Below are 21,949 nucleotides of genomic sequence, written 5' to 3'. Positions count from 1 at the left end.
AATGTGTTGCACTGTCAGCCTGCCTCCTTGCAGCCATGCAGAGCTGGTGCAAATGACATCAGTGTGGTCCAGCCATGGCAGATTGACTCAGTTGTATTAAAGTCTTCAGAGCAAAGCTGTCTGGTTTAACCTCTGCCCATGCTCCTTCATCCATTCAGGTCTCCTTGTAACCAAGTGCCAGTTTTAGGTCAAGGGGAGCAGCACCCACTGGTGGGAGCAAGCTGTGGTTCTTCCCATGCCGGCTGGTTGAGTCCAAAAGCTTCAAAGACAGACAGGCTTCCCCTTTGCCATGAAGCAGAACCAAACCTCTCCTGCTGCAGAGGGTGAGGAATGTGGCAACCCATACCCTGTGACCACTATGTTTAAAGAAGGTTTTCATTATCCCTGCAGAGTTTCCCAGATCCAATGATGTTATTTTCCCTGCTGTAGAGCTCTTTGCAGTTATCTCCCTTCCAGACACACTTCTTTCTCACTGCCTCTACTGCGGTGTTCTGCGCATCTGTAATCAGGAGAAGAAAGCAAACTCCCAATTATACCAATAAATTATCCACTTGGAAATATAAATTAAGAGAGCTATCCTGCAGACAGTGTTTCCTAGGCCCTCAGGGACCATTCCTGTAAACATCCCTCTGCTGTCTTCTTCAGATGCAGCTTCATCTGTGTCAGGAATTTCCTGCTCCTTTTTTGGGGCTGGGCATCCCCAAGCTGCCTGTACTGGAGGGTCTGGGCTATGGAGCAGACCACACAGAGATGTTTATGCCAGGGAAATCAGCCAGCCCATCAATTTTTGCTGCTCACAGCCCTGCTTAGCCCAGCTTTCCAATATTTACATCCTAATGCCAAACCCCAGGAAACTGGAAGACCCGTGGCTCTGCAAACTATATCTCTATACCCAAAGCTGTGGGTAGGATGGCACACATCACTGATTGTTATCCACCTTAAATTTCTAAGGGCTGGCCTAGGGCCCTGGCATACATCCCAGTGACCACTCTGGTTCTGCAGTGGCCTGGAAGTCAGATGTCAGGAGGTATCTGCAGCTCCAGGTGTGTGTTCTGGCACCAAGGACATTCTCCTCCTCCTCCTGGGGTTGGCTGGGCCCAGGGCCAGCTCTGACAGCGCAGCTGGCTGGCTTTGGATCAACGAAAGGATTGAGATGTGAGGAGTGCTGGCGGGGACTGCTTGTAAGCAGGGCTCTTGTCCTTAGTCTCTGCTGAGCTATGATGGAGCTGTGCCCATACTTGGCCCTATAACTCACCAGTATGGACCCTGGCAGAGGTGGCCTCAGGAGGGTCCTGGTTTCCCTGAGCTCCAGCTCACCCTCTGTTGCTGTAACTATACTAAAGTGGGGATGACTGGTCCTGCAAAGAGCTATGGCTATGCTGCCTGTGGGAAGCAGCACACGTTGTACTGCAGTAGAGACATACTTAAGACTGCTAGGCCCATTGAGATACCATTGAAGGACTCTGAATGGACACCAGGAAGCCAAATTTCATGAAGTACATGCTCCTAATGTGGCCAGTATCCTTGTGTAAGCCATCCTAGACCGTAGCTGAGCTTTCAGCCCAAAGAGTTGCATTTTTCACCCCAGACTGGAGTGTGTCGCTAGGTAGGATGCCTCTAGTGTGGATTACTGAAGAACGTGGACCCTGGTGTGAGACAGGCAAAGTGGCAGATAAGGATAATGCTAGGTCAGACCAAAAGCTCATCATAGTCAGTATTGCATCAGTATTACAATGGATGCCTTAAGAAAAGCATAAGAACAGGAAAAAAGCTGTATTTTCCCCAACACTTTCCCAGATTCATTTTCAGATGGGGAATTTTCCTACCTGCATGTGTATCTTCACACACAGCAACTTTCAATTTGTTTCTCTTGCGGTGGATCTATCTTACCTCTCCTTCAGTGCGTGTTATCTCACCTTCTACGATGGCATTTGACAAGGTTTGAGTCTTCACCAGGACTTCATGATCATTACTAAGTCCTAGTCACCATGAGGTAAGAACATAACTTATCCTATCAAGATAACACTGACATCAGTGATAGAAAGTACTTCAAAATGTGAGGAATAACAGCCACCCTGAGCTGTATCATTTGTTCGGTTTCCAAAGCAGCAAAGTACCCACTCCTCACCCTTTAGCAGTGTCTGCTAATTATAGTGCCAAAAAGCAGTATTTGCTGAACTACATCAGACTGTTTTTACTCTGAGCACAAGCAAGTTTAATTATCTAGTCAACAGCTCCACCAAGAAGCTTTATTCAGGCAGTAAAACTAATCAAACTGCCATACAGCTCTAAGAGGTATCCAATTCCTGAGTGTATACTAAAACTCACCCAATGCACCGCAGCAACTGACAGGCTTATATGATGAGCAGGAAGAAATGGGGCTCAATGGTCCTTAGGGGTGCCTTCCAACTTGGGTTATTCTATGATTCTGTGATTCTGATTTGGAGTCTGTGGTAGCAATTGGGATCTCTTGAGATCCCTTTCAACCTCTGCAACTCCATACTATGATCACCACCACTGTATATAAACATACCACCTATTTGGTGGGTGTAGGTTTACGGATTGGTAAGCTGAGTTGCCTCAGCCTCAGTACACTTCCCATTTTTTATTCACAAGTTTTCCACTTTACCTCATAGGTTATGTTGAATGGATCTGAACAAAGTCCCTTTGTTCGTGGCAATGGCTAGCAGCTCCTCCAGAGGATAAACGCAACACCCCTGTCTGGCAGTGGCTGCGCCGGCACTGCTCTGATGTCCAAGCGGCTCTGAGCAACCGCAGCTGGCGGCCGCACCACCTTCCTTGGCGGGCAAAGAGAAGTTCTCAGCTACTGAATCTGCTTCGGCAGCTCTCCTGAAGACAGCTGGGCAGCTGGATCCCATTCTCCTTCACAGCAGCGAGTGTCAGGCCTAGAAGCCACCTTGACGTGGCTGGGTGTGAATGTGACATGGCTTGAGGTTTCTGAGGGAACTGGGTGCTATTTCCAAGAAACATGCTCTTCTTGAGGAGAAGCTGAAGGAGCTGGGAATGTCCAGCCTGGAGGAGGCTCAGGGGAGACCTTACAGCTCTCTATAACTTCCTGAAGGGAGGTTGTAGTGAGCTGGGGGTTGGCCTCTTCTCTTGTGTTGTTAGTGATAGAACTAGAGGGAATGGTTTTAAGCTGCGCCAGGGGAGATTCAGGCTGGACATTAGGAAGTATTACTTCTCGGAAAGGGTAGTCAGGCATTGGAATGCACTGCCCAGGGAGGTGGTGGAGTCACCGACCATGGTGGTGCTCAATGAACATTGGATGTGGTGCTGAGGGCCGTGGCTCAGTGGGAGCTGTTGGTAACAGAGCTGTTGGTAACAGAGCGGTTGGTAACAGAGCTGTTGGACTGTTTGATGATGTCGGTCCTTTCCAACCCTGGTGACGCCGATTCCCCACATCACCCTCTCACTGTCCGCCCCATCCTCACCTCAGCGCTCTCACACAGCGGCGCTCAGCGCACCCTCAGTCCCTCACACCGCAGTTCGCACATGGCCGTGTTCCCTCATTAGCTGTAGCTCCGTCTGTCCGCACTGTGCTCCCACACTCGTGTCGCTCCCCGTGTCCTCAGGCCTTGGCGCGGCGCTGCCGGCTCCTCCCGCTCCACGTGCGAGGCCGCCGCCCGCTGCGGACTACACCTCCCAGCACGCCCCGCGCCAACGCGGTGCACACCGGGAAGCGCGCTCCGTCCTTCAGCCCCAAAGGCGCAAGCGCGGCGGGCAGGGGGCGGGGCTTAGCGGCCGGATCCGCGCTGTGATTGGCTGCGTGCCGCCCGCCGCTCTGGCAGTCACTGGGCAACGGCGGCGCGCCCCCTCCCTCCCTCCCCTCCCCCTCCCGCCATTCTCCTCCCGCCCCCCGCGGCGCGCGCTCGTCACGGCGCGTCCCCCGCCCCGCTCTGCTCCCCCCCGCCCCTCGCTCCAGCCGCTGCCGGAGCCGCCTCAGCCGCCGGGAGCAGCCGCCGCCATGGCCGAGAACGCCGCCGCCTCCGCCGGCCTGGAGAACCACCGCATCAAGAGCTTCAAGAACAAGGGCCGCGACGTGGAGGTAGGCGACGGGCCGGCGGGGCCTGGCCTCCGCCTCCTCCTCCTCCTCCGGCAGCGGGCGGGCGGCGAGAGGAGGGGCCGGGGCCGGGGCCGGGGCCGGGGCCTGGCCGCGCTCGCGGCGCTGCCGGCGGGAAGAGGCGGCCGGAGGGGGGGGAAGCGCCGCGGAGCCTCCGTCACTCGGGCGCGGCCGACGGGAGCGGGGGGTGGGACGGGGAGGGGGGCGGCCCCCGGCACTGCCGCCCCCGGGGCCACGGAGCGGACAATGGTGCCGCCGCCTTTTGTGGCCGGGCCGGAGCCGTGCGCCCATCCCGGGGCCGCTCCTCGCCTCCTGTGGGGCTTCCCGGCCCGCTCCGCCCGCAGTCAGCCTGCCGTGCTGTGTCTAAGTGTCGGTAGGCGCCGAATTGGCGGCTGGCTCAGTCGGAGGCACCACCGGGGCGATGTGGGGCTGAAGGCCCGTCTGCCCCCCGGCAGGGATCGCTCCGCAACGGGGCTGGGCTGGGAGCTCATCCCACCCCTGTTGTGTTTGAGGTTCTGTAACGGGAAGAGAAAGGGGTGGGAGCCGTGCTGGAACCTCAGCGGGGCTCGAATCAGATGAGGGTTCACAGGAATGAAAGGCTCAGGCCGTGTCAGTGTGCGCTGACTTCTCCTAAGGGTGCTCCTCACCTCCAGTGCTATCACCGAGATGGACTTCTGCGATCGGCCCTTAGGATCGCGTGTGGTGTCTGTGCAGGATCCCCACCTCTGCTATTGTCTGGGTGGGGACGGCTGGCTGCGGGTCGGGCTCAGCGGCGGCGGTGCCTTGAAGCAGACATTCCCCCGATGCGAACTAATCTTTCCTTTAATTTTTTGCTGAACTTACGATGGTAGAGCTTCCTCGCAGTAATATCGCGTGTGAGGAGCTCTTTAACTTCAACGCTTCTGGGTAACGCTGGGAAACGTTAGGAAGTAGCTAAAAATTCCCATCTTTTCTTGAAGCAGTTGCTTCTCAGGGCAGGAGGAGGCGTGGTGGGTTCCTCCTTCCCTTCTCCTCCACCGAGGCTCTTCCTGTGGCTCCTCATTCATTTAAACCCATGCCTCAGCTGCCCGTGCTGCTCGCTGGCTTTGTTGCTGCTTCCTCAGCCCCTGGCCTGAATCCATCGGAGCTCCAAACAGGGAAAGGTTAGGTATGTCGATGCCCGGTGCAAACTGAGCCGTCATCCATCCTTCCTTATGTTATAGCGTGCCCAAGATGGGGGGGGGGGGAGGGGGAATTAAATATCTCCCTCTGTGTGTGGGGGGGAGAGGAGAATTGACAGCCTGAGCTTCACTGGGATTAGTTAGAGCAGCCCTGCTGAGGTCCCCCCGCTCTCAGGAGAATGTTTGCTCCTGAAGCGGAGTAATTATTTTGGAATAGGGTATTTGCAGTTCTGGAGAAGCGGATCCTCCAGGGTTATCTCCCAGTCTGCTGACTGGATCCTTTTGTGGCTGAGCTCAAGACTGTGCCGGATAACCACGTTAACTCTGCTGGAGCTGAAGCTGGCATCCCTGCTTTTGGGACAGGTCAGGAGCTGAGATGAGTCTTTTGTGGGCGCCAAGCAGATTAAACACAGGAATAAGTAACAGTAGAATGGATACTCACTAGAGTGAAATTTAGATTCATTTAAAAGAATTAGAGATGTCAGTGTCTGTCATGTCTTAAGGACAACTTAATTCCTATCACATATCTGAAATTTTCTACTGTACGTCCTTTTTGACTTGATTTTTGTTTTCTTGATCATGATCCTTATTTGAAAGCTCGAGTTCAAAGTGCTTCTATGAGTAAATTTTATGTAACTCGGGTGTCTAGAATTTAAGCTAAATTTATAGCAGAGAAAGAAAGAAGCGCAGCGGTGCTGTATAATTGCTATCACTTACTGTACTTATCCTCAGATACCACTGTATGTCCTGATGGTGTGTCCGTCTGTATTCATTGAGATGATCAGTTCTCACAGAATCACACAATGACCCGGGTTGGAAGGGACCTCAAGGATCATGTAGTTCCAACCCCCCTGCCTGGCAGGGCCACCAAACATACACATTTACTAGATCAGGTTGCCCAGGGCCCCGTCCAACCTGGCCTTGAACACCTCCAAGGACGGGGCATCCACAACCTCCCTGGGCAGCCTGTTCCAGGGCCTAACCACTCTCCTAGTGAAGAACGTCCCCCTAACATCCAACCTAAATCTTCCCTCTTTCAACTTGGTTCCATTTCCCCATGTCCTGCTATTGTCAGCCCTTTTGAAGAGTTTACTCCCCTCCTGGGTGCAGGTTCCCTTCATGTATTGAAAGGCTGCAATGAGGTCACCCCGCAAACTTCTCCTCTCCAGGCTGAACAAACCCAACTCCCTCAGCCTGTCCTCATAGGGGAGGTGCTCCAGCCCCCTGATCATTTCTGTGGCCCAGTTCTCCACAAAACAGTTCTTGCCCAAAATCTCAGCTATTCCATACCGTAAGTTCCCAGGTTGGGTTTGAAAGCAGCGTTGTTGAGTCACCTTCTGCCTGGAGACAGTCCCTGCCTTTGAACTCATCAGGCTCAAAAGCATTTGAAGGATACCTTAGCAGCCTTCCTTTGGCTTCTAATAAATACTGATGAGTTGTTATTGATCCCCTCTGGGTACAGACTATTACGGCAGACCAGAACGCTTACTCCTTTAATTTGTAGTTAACTCATATTTTATTACTGGGTTTGCTAGGCCACCATCGTCTTTGCTGTTTGTTAATGCGACTTTAAAAGGCAAACAAAAGATGAGTAAGTACTTCTGTCTGACTCTAGGACAGACCTTTGTGCCCTGTGCTCCCCTCCTAAGCCCAAGGAAGAGGATCTGTTGGGCAGATTAGCAGTCAGTTGCACTGACTGTTTGACCCGTGCGCTTCTCAAGTCTTAGATTGGGTTGGAAGTTTCTTACATTGCTGTTGCCCTCCTGCATTAAGGAGGTATGGTTGCATGTATAGGGCTGGAATTCAGATCTTGTTAACCCCGCAAAAAAAGAATAATGGCAAAATGAAATGCCAGAAATAAAGTGCTGCTCACTTAATGTTAGCTTGTGGTCTTACTTTTATTAGTGAGGAGGCTCTTCTATTTTTATAGGCACTGAAATGTGATTAGCAGCAGTCGGAACTAACCTGAACCTGCACAGCTGGGTGGTAGAAGCCAAGACACCGATGCCTTCATTTGGATGAACAAGTGCCAGAAAAGTTTATGCTCACGGCCTTCTCGATTTTATATTCTCCAGAGATGTGCGAGGGCTTTTAAAATTGTCCCATGTACAAGGAGAGCGCCTGCCTGTGTTCATGGCCACCATGTAGTCTTAAGGCTCAGTGGCTACTTCTTGGAACAGAAACGTGTCACTTATTCTCTGTTACAGTAGCAGGCACCGTCTTGAAGAAGGAGATGATCGTAGAATCATAGAATGGCCGGGGCTTGAAAAGGACCACAATGATCAGCCAGTTTCAACTCCCCTGCTATGTGCAGGGTCACCAACCACCAGACCAGGCTGCCCAGAGCCACATCCAGCCTGACCTTGAAAGATCAAAGCGTTCAGCCAGTTTGTTGTTATCAGGTTCATTCAGCATCCTTGGCTAAATAACATTTAAAAGGTCTTGATAAATTGAGGTGTCACGGCCAGCAGTGTCTCCTCCAGTTACATTTTTGAGCCCACTCTATCACCTTTTGGTCTGTGTCATCTGACTTCGTGGCATCCGTTCTTATTCCTTGCCATCAACAACCTTATCCTGAATGAGGCAGATCTAAGTATTGGGCTTAACCCTGATCTCCACCAGCAGCTCTGGCATCTTCTGTGTGTTTGCAGTTCCTGTTTCGCTGGTGGTGTGGATCTACCTCTTGAAAATGCTCAGATTTATTCACATTTTTCTGTCAGACTGCCATGAGTTTTTTTGCAAGCAGAGGAATATTGTTGTGGGGAGGCCAAATCCATGATCTCTGGGCATCTGAGAAGGGTGTGCGCTGACTGCGAGCCGTGCTCCTGTCAGATGTCCAAGGCGTATTGCAGTGGAGGTACCATAGCTGTGCAGTGTTAATAAATGAGGGGATGTGATGCTACTGGCTCATCTTAGGGTACTGTTTGTGCACTGATTGCTGCTTCTTCAGCCTCCCTGCAATTCCCTCCAACACCAGCTGAAACAAATAAGGCTTGTAGCAGTCCCAGAAAGGCAGTTATTTCCAAGTATTTTGCAGTAACCCACCTTGCAGGTTGATCAGCCTTCTGCCTCTCGCTTTCCTGGCACGGGATCTAACATTGGCAAGCAAGGGTTGGGAGGGAACAGGGCTGGAGTGGCTGATTTAAGTTGGTTTAATGGGAAATAGTTTTAAGTTGAAAGAGGGAAGATTTAGGTTGGATGTTAAGGGGAACTTCTTCACTAGGAGAGTGGTTAGGCCCTGGAACAGGCTGCCCAGGGAGGTTGTGGATGCCCCGTCCTTGGAGGTGTTCAAGACCAGGTTAGACGGGGCTTTGGGCAACCTGATCTGGTAAATGTGTATGTTTGGTGGCCCTGCCAGGCAGGGGGGTTGGAACTACATGATCCTTGAGGTCCCTTCCAACCCGGGTCACTCTGTGATTCTGTGTGATTAAGCATCTGTGATCCTCCTGCCTTAATGGCCTCAGTGCAGTTCAGGAGTCAAAGTGAAAGCACAGGTGTCAGGTAGCTTCCTGCTGGGAACTGCATTTAATGTAACATTGAATATGCTCAGGCAGAGCTTCTAACCTGCAACTCTCCAGCTCCTTTATTAGCCTTTCAGGCCACTACGCTCCCGGGAGAATGCAGATATACATGCCTGCACCACAAGAAGAACTGCTTGGGTAGGAAATAAGATGCAGATATGGGAAGCTTTCTTTCACGTAAGTTGTTTGAGGTTTTCCATAATGCTTGTGCAGTACCAGCACAAAGCCTGGGATGATTCTTTTCCTCTAAAACCGTGTTACCTGAAGAAGCAACGCTTGGAAGGATGTAACAGCTACCACCAAGTGATCAGATTTGCATGTGTTGTGGGGTTAGAGATGGAAATGAACATCTAATGTGTAAGGCGTGAAGAGGCAGCGAGCTGCTTGAAGCTGATGGGATGTGAAACTGGTGCTGAGCTGGTATTCCTGGATCCTTCTGTGAGAGCTGGGGCTGTGGGCTTTGGGTTCCATTCCACTTAATTTGATGTTGGTAACCAAAGAGTTTATTCTAGAAGCTTGTCTTGCACCAGGACAAGCTGTCTATGGAGTCAGCTAGTGGATGAGCTCTGTGCTTCATTCTTTTCATCTTCTGCTTCCTGAGCTTGTCAGTCACATCTGGAGAAGATGAGTGGATGCTCAGGGAGACTGGCATGAAGAGGAGAGAGCAGACCTTGGAGTAAAGGGAGGTATCCCTGCCTATAGCAAGGGGCTGGAACTGGATGATGTCGAAGGTACCTTCCAACCCAAACCATTCTATGGTTCTATGACTGTTAGCCCTTTGCAGTCAGGTTGACACCAGTAAATTTGTTGAGGAAGGTCATTTCTCTCATTCTTTAATATTTGTGTTCCACTGAGGTTCTCGTACGTTTTTGACCATGGTTATTGTCGAGTTCAATAACAAATGGACTTTGGAGGCAGTGATGGAATGGGTGACTAAAAACAGGTCAGCTTGGAGAAGGAGCTTCCTCACAGTTTGACTTGTTAGCCTCGATGGAGATGCTTTTTAATGAGTGATCAAATCCTATTGCAAACTTGCTGTACAGAATGTGGTCGGACCTCATTTGTGTGAGGTTAAGGTGGTCAGACACATGTAGGGGCACCTCGTTGCCTGCTTTTCAGAGATACAGGAAGGGATTCCTGGCCAGGTGTGGTGTGATATCTCAGGTTTGCAGGTCTCAGAATCACAGAATGAGCCGAGTTGGAAGGGATCTCAAGGATCATGTAGTTCCAACCCCCTGCCTGGCAGGGCCACCAAACATACACATTTACTAGATCAGGTTGCCCAGGGCCCCGTCCAACCTGGTCTTGAACACCTCCAAGGACGGGGCATCCACAACCTCCCTGGGCAGCCTGTTCCAGGGCCTAACCACTCTCCTAGTGAAGAACTTCCCCCTAACATCCAACCTAAATCTTCCCTCTTTTAACTTAAAACCATTTCCCCTAGTCCTGCTATTGTCAGTCCTTTCCTAACCTAGTCCTTAACTTTTCCAGAACAACCACAGTCTAAGTCACAAAACTGGTGTTATGCAGAGACTCTGGAGCTCTCTCCCATGTGAGCCAATGTGACCCACGTGTGTCCCCTGTTGGAGGGTGGCTCACTTTGCCCCTGTAAGGTCTTAGTTTGTTTCGTTTTCCATCATGACACCCAGTGAATTCATGCAAATTGCATTTATTGTTTCCCATTTTATAGATAGGAATAACTGGACTTTTTCCCCACTTTGTGGGGAGGAGGTACTTTAGTGTTACAGTTGAAGACTGTTTAAGCATCTGGAAACAGAGTGTCTTTGCTGAAACACAGATTGCACAAGGAGTTGTCTGGCTTGTCCTTAGCTGAGGATGTGTTCTGTCTGTCAGAGGGAAGAGACCTAGGTTTTGTCATTAGCTTGAGCTGGCATTTTTGAAGGGAGCATAAGGAAAGTAAGTTGCAAATTCAGTGCCCTGGTTATGGAAATCCAGCCTGTCCCAGCAAAGGGGGGTCTGCCACTTCTTGGCTTAAAAGAGAGATGGGGAAAGTTACTCCTGTTTGCTTGGATTTCTTCATGTGAAGGAGGGGGGGGGGGGGGTGGGAAGCTAGGATAAATGTTTGGCAAGCTTAAGAATGTCTCATCTTCTGTGGCAGGAGTCTGTGAGGCCTTTCTGACCAAAGGCTTCATTTGGTAATTAGATTATGGAAAGCGGTCATCTGCAGTTTTATAAGGAGCTCTTATATTGAAAATTAAGCTTTTATGTTGATTATATTTAAAATTAAGCTTTTATGTTGATTTAAGATTTAAAGAAGTCTGATAGTTGCACCTGGTTACTGTGAAGAGCCATTTCAATTTTACTCTATTTTCTATTGTCTCATGTCCAGTACACAAGTGAAGATGATATATTGGCTGTGAAGTACTGCATTAAAAGTGATGGATGTGGTTTCTTTTAAAGTCTGTTAGTTGGGGAAGAAACAGGACTAACTCTGAGCTGGATTCTTCTATGCTACGTGCCCTTTGGAGGGCTCCCCTTCAAGCAGACTGGTGGGTGTTCTTTGTCCTTCAAAGAATCACAGCATGACCCGGGTTGGAAGGGACCTCAAGGATCATGTAGTTCCAACCCCCCTGCCTGGCAGGGCCACCAAACATACACATTTACTAGATCAGGTTGCCCAGGGCCCCGTCCAACCTGGTCTTGAACACCTCCAAGGACGGGGCATCCACAACCTCCCTGGGCAGCCTGTTCCAGGGCCTAACCACTCTCCTAGTGAAGAACTTCCCCCTAACATCCAACCTAAATCTTCCTTCAACTTGGATCCATTTCCCCTAGTCTTGCTATTGTCAGCCCTTTACTTGCCCTCCTCAGTCAGGGAGTAGGAGGAATGCTGGCTCCTCCTCCTAGGAGAAGTCAGATTGCTTGTTCCTTCTGGTGCGAGTACAGGACAAAACTTAGAATGAGCTGGTGATCCTGGCTTGGCTGCCTGTCAGCCTGAGCAGACAGTTGTGTGGTGCTGAGTTAGCTTGGGCTTTACCTGGAAGCTTCACTTGACCTTTGGTGGAGCCCATGCGGATGTATTGGAACCTTCTGCCTTCTCTAGTCAAGGTGTGATGAATGGCCTACGCTTGTGTTTTGGTGTTAAACAGAAAATTCCAACCCTTCTTTCATTCTGTGTTAAAACAGCAGATAACGGTTATACTCTGGATTGCATTGTGTCCTTCAGTTTCAGTGCAATTTGTGTTGAATGCAAACAGCTGAATTGCTTTGAGTCCAGTCTCCTGAGGGCTGCTTGATGTATCTCTACCTTTAAGCTTGGTAATTAGTGTATGGAAATTAAAACAGGAGTGCTCACAACTCACATCTTTGGTGGCAGCTCAGTATGTAGGTTAAAGGAGTGCAAAGAGGAGGAGCTGTCAGGACCTTGAGGAGTAGAAGAGCACGTTAGAAGAAAACTCAGCAACTGCTTTTCTGTGGAGGTCACTTGGAATAGAAGAAGAGGAGAACGTGGATGGGCAGCTTTGCATCTACAGGGCTTTCAGGTGACTCAGCACCATGAGCAACAATAATTGGAGGCTTGTGGCTTTTTGTATCAGCTTGCATGTCTGACTGCAGTGAGTCATTGCTCCTCATTGAGTAAGAGAGTCAGTGGGTACCCGATGCACCCACTCTGCTGAGACTCTCCAGGTTCAGATACTTGAGTCTATTTCTTTCTGGGAAGAAATAGAAGGGACTCGTGTCCACATTATCATTGATTTCAGTTCTGAGTTCTTGTATTCTAAGTACTTCTAGTGTTAAGTACACACATTCACACCACTGTGATGCTGCCCCAGAGTTTTGTGTTAATAGTCCCAGCATTTTGGATTAATACACTGCTTTTGCTTGCTGTTGTTGGAGCTGGCTCTGTGTGCTTTGAAGATGTGAACGAGTAGAACAGCAGCATCAGCTTCTATCAGTGTCTCTTTGTCTGCCGCTTTGTTTTTGGCTGAAGCCAGCTCTACCAGAACAAGTACAACAGTATCATCAGTCTAAGCCTCAACTTTGAACAGACAAACAAATTATATTCCAATGTAAATAGTGAACATCTAACTTGTAATGTTAACTGAAGACAGGCAGCTGCTAACCTCGCTCATCTGGAATATTTCATACAAAGGAGCTCTTGGATTTTTTGCCTTGTGTCCAGAACCAGCCCAGCTTCTGAGGCTGTTGTATTTTCACATGCGTTGTGGTATTTCATGCTTGCTCAAAGGTGTCAGAAGGAATAAGGAAGAAGAGCTAGTAAAAAGATTTCTGGGGACGAACAGTGTTTACTTACTTCATCAATGGAAACGCCTTCTCTCCCTGTACTGCACCCACTGCCACATTGTAAACTGGTTAAAACTATGCTGCAGGGTACGCTTATGTGCAGGGGGGGAGCGATTAGTTCAATCCAATCCAGCTGTTGGAACTGGGCCAGTTCTTTCTTCAGTTAGGCAGGTGGAAGCAGATTGGAATTGACTTGCAAATGGTGCCCTGTATGTCTAATCAAGCTATGTACCATTCCAGCTATGTATTCAGGGGAGCTCTTTCCTGTCAGCATTTATCTCCTGGTTTTCCGAGACCGGTTCCCAAAACGGTGAAAGGCAAGAGCAGAAAGAAAGCATTTCAGTGACCAGTTATCTTTTAATGAAGTTTGTAGACTCTGAGAAATGAGAATCAGTCAATTAATTTCTTCCCTTGTTTCCTTTTAATAGTCAAAGTCCAAAAGCAGCTAAATGCGCGTCTTATCCGGGTTCCTGAAAACACACTCTGTGTTCAGAGAATCACCAGAACTCTCAGAATCCTTAGAGTTGGAAGGGACCTGTAAAGGCCGTCTAGTCCAGCTCCCCTGCAATGAACGGTCACCACAACCACATCAGGTTATCAGCGCCTGATCCAGCCTCATGTTGAAAGTCTCCAGGGATGGGGCATCTACCACTTCATTAGATAACCTGTTCCAGTGCCTCACCACCCTCACTGTAAAAGGTTTTTTTCCTTATATCCGACCTAAATCTGCCTACTTTGAGCTTGCAACCATTTCCCCTTGTTCTGTCACCACAGACCCTTATAAAGAGTCTTTCTCATTCTTTCCTGTAACCCCCATTTAGATACTGAAAAGCTGCTCTCAGATCACGTTGGAGCCTTTTCTTCTCCAAGTCTTTCCTCTTCCAGCACTGATGGAAACGGTATAAATGCGTTGATTAAAAGATGGCACTCCTTAGGTATTCTGCATAACGAGGTGGCAGGTCTGGATGAACCCCACACTGAGCTCCAGATCTCCTTGTTAACGTGCTTGGTAGATTGAGCCATTAAATGGTGGCTGTGCTTTCATCTTCCCTCTAACCCAACAGGTATAGCTGAAAATGGTTAAAATATTTAAAATTCATAGCACTTTGGGAGGTTTAGGTTAGATATTAGGAGGAAGCTTTTTACACACAGGGAGCTGATATATTTGGAACAGGTTGCCCAAGGAGGCTGTGGATGCCCCATCCCTGGAGGCATTCAAGGCCAGGCTGGATGTGGCTCTGGGCAGCCTGGGCTGGTGGTTGGTGACCCTGCACATAGCAGGGGGTTGGAACTGGATGATCACTGTGGTTTTGGTCTGATATACCTTAGGCTAAAGCAGCTGACTGATTGCTGGATTCCTTTTATTTCTTTGTTTTGTTTCTGTTTGTTTATGGGAGTTACCTTTTCAAGTAGTGTAATGTATTGTTCAGTTAAAGGCTCAAGCAGCCAAAGAAGCTTGTTTACCAGACTTAATGCCCTCCTTACAAACTTAATCTAAGTGCTATCCAGGACTTCAGAGTACTCGTTTGTTTTTCTTGGCCACAAAGGTGTGGATGGCTTTCTGAAAGGCAAGGAGTGGCAGTGAGCTCTGACATACCCTTGCTCTTGCTCACATTGAGAGCCCCACATAGAAGGTTTCACAGATGTTACTGGTGAGGTACATGCCATACAATCATAGAGTGGCTTGGGTTGGAAGGGACCTTTAAGATCTGGTCATCTAGATCCAACCCCCTGCTGTAGGCAGGGACACCTTTGTCTAGACCAGGTTGCTCACAGCCCCATCCAGCCTGGCCTTGAATGCTTCCAGGGAGGGGGCATCCACAGCCTCACTGGGCAACCTGTTGCAGTGTCTCACCATCCTCACAGTAAACCATTTCTTCCTATCATCTAGTCTAATTCTACCTCGTCTAATCTAAAACCATTTCCCCTTGTCCTGTCATGAGATGCCCTTATAAGAAGCCCCTTCCCAGCTTTCCTGTAGGTCCCCTTCGGGTACTGGAAGGCCTCTGTGAGCTCCCCCTGCAGCCTTCTCTTCTACAGGCTGAACGGCTCCAGCTCTCTCATCCTGTCCTTGTAGGGGAGGTGCTCCAGCCCTCTGATCATCTTTGTGTCCCTCCTCTGGTCCTGCTCCAACAGCTCCATGTCCTTCTTGTGCTGAGGGCTCCAGGACTGGACACAGTGCTACAGGTGGGGTCTCCTTAGAGCAGAGTAGAAAGGCAGAATCACCTCCTTGACCTGCTGGTCATGCTTCTCTTATATGCTTAAGCCAGAAGATCCCAAACAATCTCCATTTGTTATGTTTGAGTTTTCAGCTCTTCCTGACCTTTGTCGCAAGGATGGGAGAGCCTAAAAAGCAGCAATGCAATATTTGAGTTATATTAGTAAGAGTTGCAGTCCATAACACAGCAGCCCAAATGCGCACTGTGACTTTCTTTGCTGACATAACAAACATCAGTCTGTTTTGGTACTTGGAAAGTGGAGATTGCATCTCTTTTAAGTGGAAGATGTCAGTGCAGTTCTTGACATGCAACGCTTTGCATCTGGCTTTGGGGGAGAGTATTCAGGAAGGATAGAAGTGAGGATACTGATCTATCTAGCAACATCTGGTAGATTGATTTATTTATTTTTCCTGATTTGTTTCATAAGATTATGAAATACCGAGGAACCTGACATAAAGTTTTGCTAAACGTCTGGTTGTGACTTGTAAGCAGGCTTAGTGTTCTTGGGGCATGGCTGTGGGTATGTCAGGCTGACAGCCTCACCAGTAACAAATTGTTCCTCACAGACTGTAAACTGGAAGATCTCATTGCAAAACTTAATGAACTTAATTGTGACTTGAGTGATTGCAGAATCATATAAGGGCTTGGGTTGGAAGGGACCTCAAGGATCATGAAGCTTCAACCCCCTGGCTCAGGCAGGGACACCAACCTCCACGTGTAATAGTAGACCAGGCTGCCCAGGACCCCATCCAACCTGGCCTTGAACACCTCCAGGAACAGGGTATCTACAGCCTCTCTGGGCAGCCTGTTCCAGCACCTCACCACTCTCTTGGTAAACAACTTCCCCCTGATATCCAACCTAAATCTTCCCTCCTTCAGCTGAAAATCATTTCCCCTTGTCCTGCCATTATTTACTGAAGAGGGGAGTAAACTATTGACTCCCCTCCTGTTTGTAGGCTCCCTTTAGGTACCGTAAGGCTGCAGTGAGGTCTCCCCGCAGCCTTCTCTCCTCCAGGCTGAACAAGCCCAGCTCCCTCAGCCTGTCTCCATAGGGGAGGTGCTCCAGCAGCTTTGTGGTGATCAGTTTTGTGGCCCTCCTCCAGACCCTCTCCAACAGCTCCCTGTCTTCCTTGTATTGGGACCCCAGAACTGGACACAGTACTCCAGATGGGGCCCCACAAGGGCAGAACAGAGAGGGACAATCACCTCTGTGTTCCTGCTGGCCACCCCCTCTTCTGTTGGAGCCCCGGATGCCATTTGCTTTCCAAGCTGCAAGCTCATGCTACTGGCTCATCTTCAGCTTTTCATCCACCAGGACCCCCAGACCCTTGTATATAGGGCTGCTCTCAAGGATTGTGCCTCCCAGTCTGTACACTGATGTGTAAGGTTGTAGTGCAGCTTGTTAACTGTTGTGTGTTCTTGTTTCTTAACAGTATGTGCTAACCAACAGTCACTACCCTTTATTTGTTTTACCATTTTTCACCTTGAATATGATCCTGCGTTCTGTAGTAATAAACTTGTGTCAATTTGTGGTTTTTAAGGATTGTGCCTGTGCTGAGTCTTCCCTGAGATTTGAAGATTTGGAGTCTGATTCTACTCAGTGGAACAGTTCAGCTTTGTCTTGTAGTTTCGAGAGATGCCATTTCAGCTTGGCATGAAGTTATACGTTTGAGTATGTTAAGCTGAGAAATGGCTGCAGTCATTTGCTATGGATGTCAAACGTGGTACTGCCACCATCGCTGTCTTGCCAGGCTGCAGCTAATACTGTGCACGGAGGTTTTAGCAGATGGTTGTCCTCCCAGCCTGAAAGCTGGCAAGGAATCCATGGGCTTAGGTTGGGAGATGGTTTTCTGTTTTAGCTGGGGAAAATGTTTAAGCTTTCTATTGGTGTAAATCTCTTGTATATAATACATACTGACTCCATACATGCTGGGGCTTGCAGGCCGTATGAAAGCTTGTTCTTACAGTTGTAATGCTTCCTTAAAGAGAAGCCTTTTTTATAGCGGTTGGATTATGCTGTGTTTGCTTCTGGAGCTGTAAGAAGATGCCGATAACCTGCTGTATTTCTAAAATAATTCATCTGAAGCGTGAGTTTTCAATGCCTACTTTTAAAGACATTCTAATTCATTCACTGGATCATTTGAACCTGTTGCATAAAATAAAAACAGCTTGTGCTTATCAATCTGCGCACTTTAAAGCTTAAAAGAGCTCAGCAGATAGATCCAGTATAGCAGATAGATCCAGTAGCATGGTGCTATACGGCACCTGGCTTCCTTGTCATCAGATGAGTGAGGCATGTTTTTGGTCTTAGAAGCCGGGTCTGTCAAGGCAAAGATAATCTAACTGCATTGAGATCTGTCATGGAGCAATTCTTTCACTGCTGGGATCATTGTCTGCTATGGGAGAGAACACATAATCAAGAAGAGGGGAACAGTCTAAGTAATAGCCCATAGCCCTAATGCTGCACTGCTGAGGTTTGAATGGTAGGTGACAAATGTGGTTATCCCATAAGGAGTTTCAGATGTGGTCTCATTTTTTTTTGTGTGTGCTTTCAGTAGAGAATGAATTCTTGATTGTTGTCACAGATAATTGAGAAAATGGAGGTGGAAATTAGAACTTAGCTGCCAGTTTGATCCCAGATTACGCCTTGCATCCGTTAGATCTCTGAAATTCCATAATATGTCACTTACAGCACTGGATTTGGTGTGACAAAGGGCGCTCAGGTTGATTGATGGGTTGTGCTGGGGTATGGCTTATATACAGAAGATTTGGTCTTGTGTTGGACCTGAGTTGGTTAATTAAACACTGAACAGGAAGACGAGTCTTCCTTATGTTTAAGTCAGCCTAAGATAATTAAATGGATACTGCAGTGCAAACGGATTGAGAGCAGTAAAGTTAGGGTAATGTTCACATTGAATCTGCATCCCATATAGACTCATGTCAAGGGAGCTCATTTCGTTTACCTGTGTTTGAGCTTTAAGATGCTCAGTGTTATCCTAGATGGTGGGCAGTAATGTTGGTTTCTATGTACTGCTTGCTTTCACAGACATTTGTTAACATAGGGAAGTTATTTGCCTTAACTCAGAAGGAGCGTAAAGTGGCAGGGAAGGTCAGTAGCAAGGATGGAACATAGAAGTATTTTAATGGGTGAGTTTTAGTGTGGCTGATCTTCCTAGGCTGCCAGCAGTCGTCCAGTCCTGGTTTTCTTCTGATTGCATTCTGATGGTACACCTTCCCCACTGTAAAATGAACCTTACCATGAGCCTGATTTGTCTTGTTTGCATTGAACTCAGTTGTCTTCTGGCCTGTTCTGACCAGATGACAGGCTTGTTTGGGTATAAGTGTGGTCATAGAGGTATCTTGAGACTGTCTGAACCTGTATTTGCTGCTTTTTGTGCACGCACATAAACACCAAAAGAGTCATTCCAGCGAAACTCTGTGGAGCAGTAAATATTTTCTGTCCTGGGGATACTTATTGTGGTTTATAGCAAAGCTTTCTGTAAGGTGTGCTAAAAAAACAAGAACAGAACGACTCCTGCATCTTACTAAGAGAGACTGAGTTCTAAATTAATGCAGTTTTCCCTATCTTTGAATGAATAACTGTACTTTTGACCTAGTAACAGTGGATTTCAAAACATACACAGCACTTCCTTTATCTATAAACTCTTCTTTCTTTTTTCTTCCAGACTATGAGAAGACACAGAAACGAAGTTACAATTGAATTGCGGAAGGTGAGTGCTTCTGTTTATCAGCTGTTAATTTTCTTACAGTGCTTTGGTGTCTTTGCTGAATATTTTCCCATAAACTTTGCCATTTGGGACTTGTATAGAGAAGTTGTGTATTTGCAGGTTATGAACTGTGGATTCTAATGTTAGTGCTACTCTGCCAGTCCATAGGCTCTGTACAGCAGAACTCACCACTGATGTACTCAGATTTATGTTTGGAAGTGAATGATTCAGTTTCTGCACCAGTTTTGATATTATTGCGAAGCTCTCTGTTGTTTGAATGTTTGGAATCTCAGAATGGGGGAAAAAGAATTTTAGCACTTAGAAGATATGGAAGTTACTGTATTGGGCTTATGTGGCAAGGTTTTGGTAGCCAGGGCTGCAGGGGTGGCCTCTGTGAGCAGCACTCAGCAGCTGCCCTGTGTCAGATCACAGCCAGCTCCAGCTGCTCCAACAGGGACCTGCTGCTGGCTGGAGCTGAGCTGTGAGCGGCGTCGGTTGTGCTCTGAGAGAGCAGACTTAAGAAAAGGAAAAACCTCTATGCAACAGCACTTGGGAGGGGCAAAATAGGAGAGGAACAGCCCTGCAGCCCCCAGCATCAATGCAGGAGGGCGGGAGGTTCCCCTGCAGCCCACAAGAGAGGCCCATGGAGGGAGCAGGCTGTTCCCCTTTAGCCCTTGGAGCAGATATCCTTGTGCATCCTATGGAGGAGCCCATGGTGCAGTAGGGATAGAGGGTGACCATAAAGGAGCAGCAGAGATAAAATGTTACGGAGTGACCACAGCCCGTTCCCCTGTGCTACTCAGAGTAGAAGGAAGAAGTAGTAGTTTTTAGTTTGCTGTTAATTTTTAAATCCTCTTTTAAGTCTGTTAGCACTAAATTACATTGATCTCCCTATGCTGAGTTTGTTTTCCCTGTGATGGCAACTGATGAGTGATCTCCCTGTCCTTATCTCAACCTTTGAGCCCCTTTTCGTTGTATTTTTTCCCGCGCTTTGAGGAGGAGGAGCAAAAGCAGTGTGGTGGAGTTGAGCTGCCCAGCAGTGGTGTGAAACCACAATAGTAAGCATGTTTTGTTTTCTGGAAAGTACAGTTTCTGTACCATAGAGGAAGTTGATTTTTAGGGTCAGATTTTGATTAGATAGGTTAAATGCCACCGTAGCTGGGAAGATAATGACCGTGAGAAGTGAATCTAGTTCAGTTCTCTGCCTAAATGCAGGACTTGTTGAGTACACTGTTAGGTGAAACTCAGCCCGTGATGCATAATATCCTTCGGTCACTTCCTATAGTACCACAAAACAAGGATAGTTGTCGGTGCTCTACGTGCATAGTTCAGTAGATGCAGACTAAGAGAAGTCAAAAGCCTTGTTAACATCAAAGTGAGATGGAAGCTGTATTGACTTCATTCGATAAATCTTTTCTGTATGTATTACATGATTTTTGTAGGATATACCAAGAATCTTATGCTAATATTTTCTGGGATCCTTCTCCTCTTTTTAAGAAAAGATACTTTTTTTCCTTCCTTTTTGAGTTCTCATAGAATCACTCCTGTCTTTCATTATGATATTTTAAAAAAAACAAGGCATGTGGGATTTATCCTTAGAATACAAGGAATCATTAGAGAAACCTAATTGGACCCAGATGAGTGGGAAAAAATTTAAGTACTTACATGAGTGTGATGCATCATCTAGAAACTGTTTAATGCTTTTGTATTTTCCTAATCAAAGAAACCAGCTGAACGTGTCTGAAGGTTTTGTGTAGCTTAACTTGACTATGGCCTCATCAATCCTGACAGAGAAAGTGAGGTGTGGAGAAACCTGTCTCTGTATGTACAGACAGCTAAAGAGTGGAAAATTAAATAAGCTAAAATGAGATTCAGGTAATGGATTTGATATTTGAATTATCATAAAATTCAGCTGCTATTATGGCAGAGGCCCTCTGTTTTTTAGAACCAGCGTGTTGACTTGGTGTAAAACTTGCTGTGTAACTCAGCTGTGCTGCGGAGAGCCATTCATAGCACTTGGGCAGGCCTATGCCCCTCAGCAAAGCAGTGCAGTAAAAGATGGCTTATCTAATGCAGCGTATCCTCATACAGCTGCTTCAGTTGTGAGGCTGCTTACAAGTATTCTGTCACATGCACAGGTCAGTTACACACTTAAAGACATGTAAGCACTGGATGTAGGTCGTGCTGTAAATCATGAGCGAGCAGCAGCTGCAGAACACTTGAACACAGGAAGTTGTGTTCTTTTGGAGTGTTTGCGGAGTGTCATGCACTGCAGACGCCCAAAGTCATCTGCATTAAGAGAGATTCTACATGCATCCAAACTGTTGATTTGCAGCAACTGAACTGCTGCTGCTGGTGGCCACCTGGTTTTCTGCAGGAACTCTGTGGCAGGTGTGAGGCCTCTGCTTCTGGTGTAGACTTGGGACTGAAATGTAAAGGGATACATAATTTAACTAAGTGGATCAGATGTAATACTATTGCTTCAGTTTTCAGCTTTACAGCTAACGCTGCTACTCCAGCTTGTTTCAAATTCAGGAAATGCCTGTGTTGGCACGACTTCACTGATCCGTGTGTGTCCCTTTATGGATATCTTTTCGTGTGCATTAACGTGAGGTACTTATACTCTTGAAATTCCAGACATCAAGTTGCCACACATTGTGTTTCAAAAATATATAAGCCCTATTTGCTGTCTCCATAGTATGTTGCAGCTCTTATTCAGAAGGCAGCTTCAGCTCTTTTACGTTTTTTTCCCAACCTCTTATTTGTCTATTAGCTGAGAAAGTGAAGTCATCTGTGACATAGCAGTTGTCCAGCAGAATGCTGGCCCAGTCCTGGGTTGGCACTGTCAGATGACAGTCAGATGACACTCCTCCAAGTCAGATGTCCTTCTCTGATTCCATATTGGCCTTGCTAAACACTTTAGTTTAGTGTTTAACACTTTGGGGGCGGACCTGCTACTCTTCTTTGTAGGGGT

The 21,949-nt window shown here is 47.7% G+C and overlaps 1 protein-coding gene across 2 annotated transcripts in view; it reads left to right on the top strand.

Annotated features, from left to right (window-relative positions):
* Window positions 1-3,945: 3,945 nt before the first annotated feature.
* The window catches only part of KPNA3 (karyopherin subunit alpha 3), a 42,876-nt gene continuing 24,872 nt past the window's right edge, over window positions 3,946-21,949 (top strand). Inside the window, exons 1-2 of one of the 2 annotated variants that reach the window (XM_015851831.2) lie at window positions 3,946-4,066; window positions 18,934-18,978. In XM_015851831.2, the coding sequence (XP_015707317.1) occupies window positions 3,986-4,066; window positions 18,934-18,978 (126 nt within the window). In that variant the 5' untranslated portion in view covers window positions 3,946-3,985. Of the gene's footprint in view, window positions 4,067-4,795; window positions 5,229-18,933; window positions 18,979-21,949 lie in introns of those variants that run through there. The other variant, XM_085536209.1, reaches the window with a different exon arrangement.

This window comes from Coturnix japonica, chromosome 1 (assembly GCF_054131305.1).
Source record: "Coturnix japonica strain WE chromosome 1, WE-NBRP24, whole genome shotgun sequence".
NCBI classification, from domain to species: Eukaryota; Metazoa; Chordata; class Aves; order Galliformes; family Phasianidae; genus Coturnix; species Coturnix japonica.
This window is presented reverse-complemented; position numbering and strand designations above follow the sequence as displayed.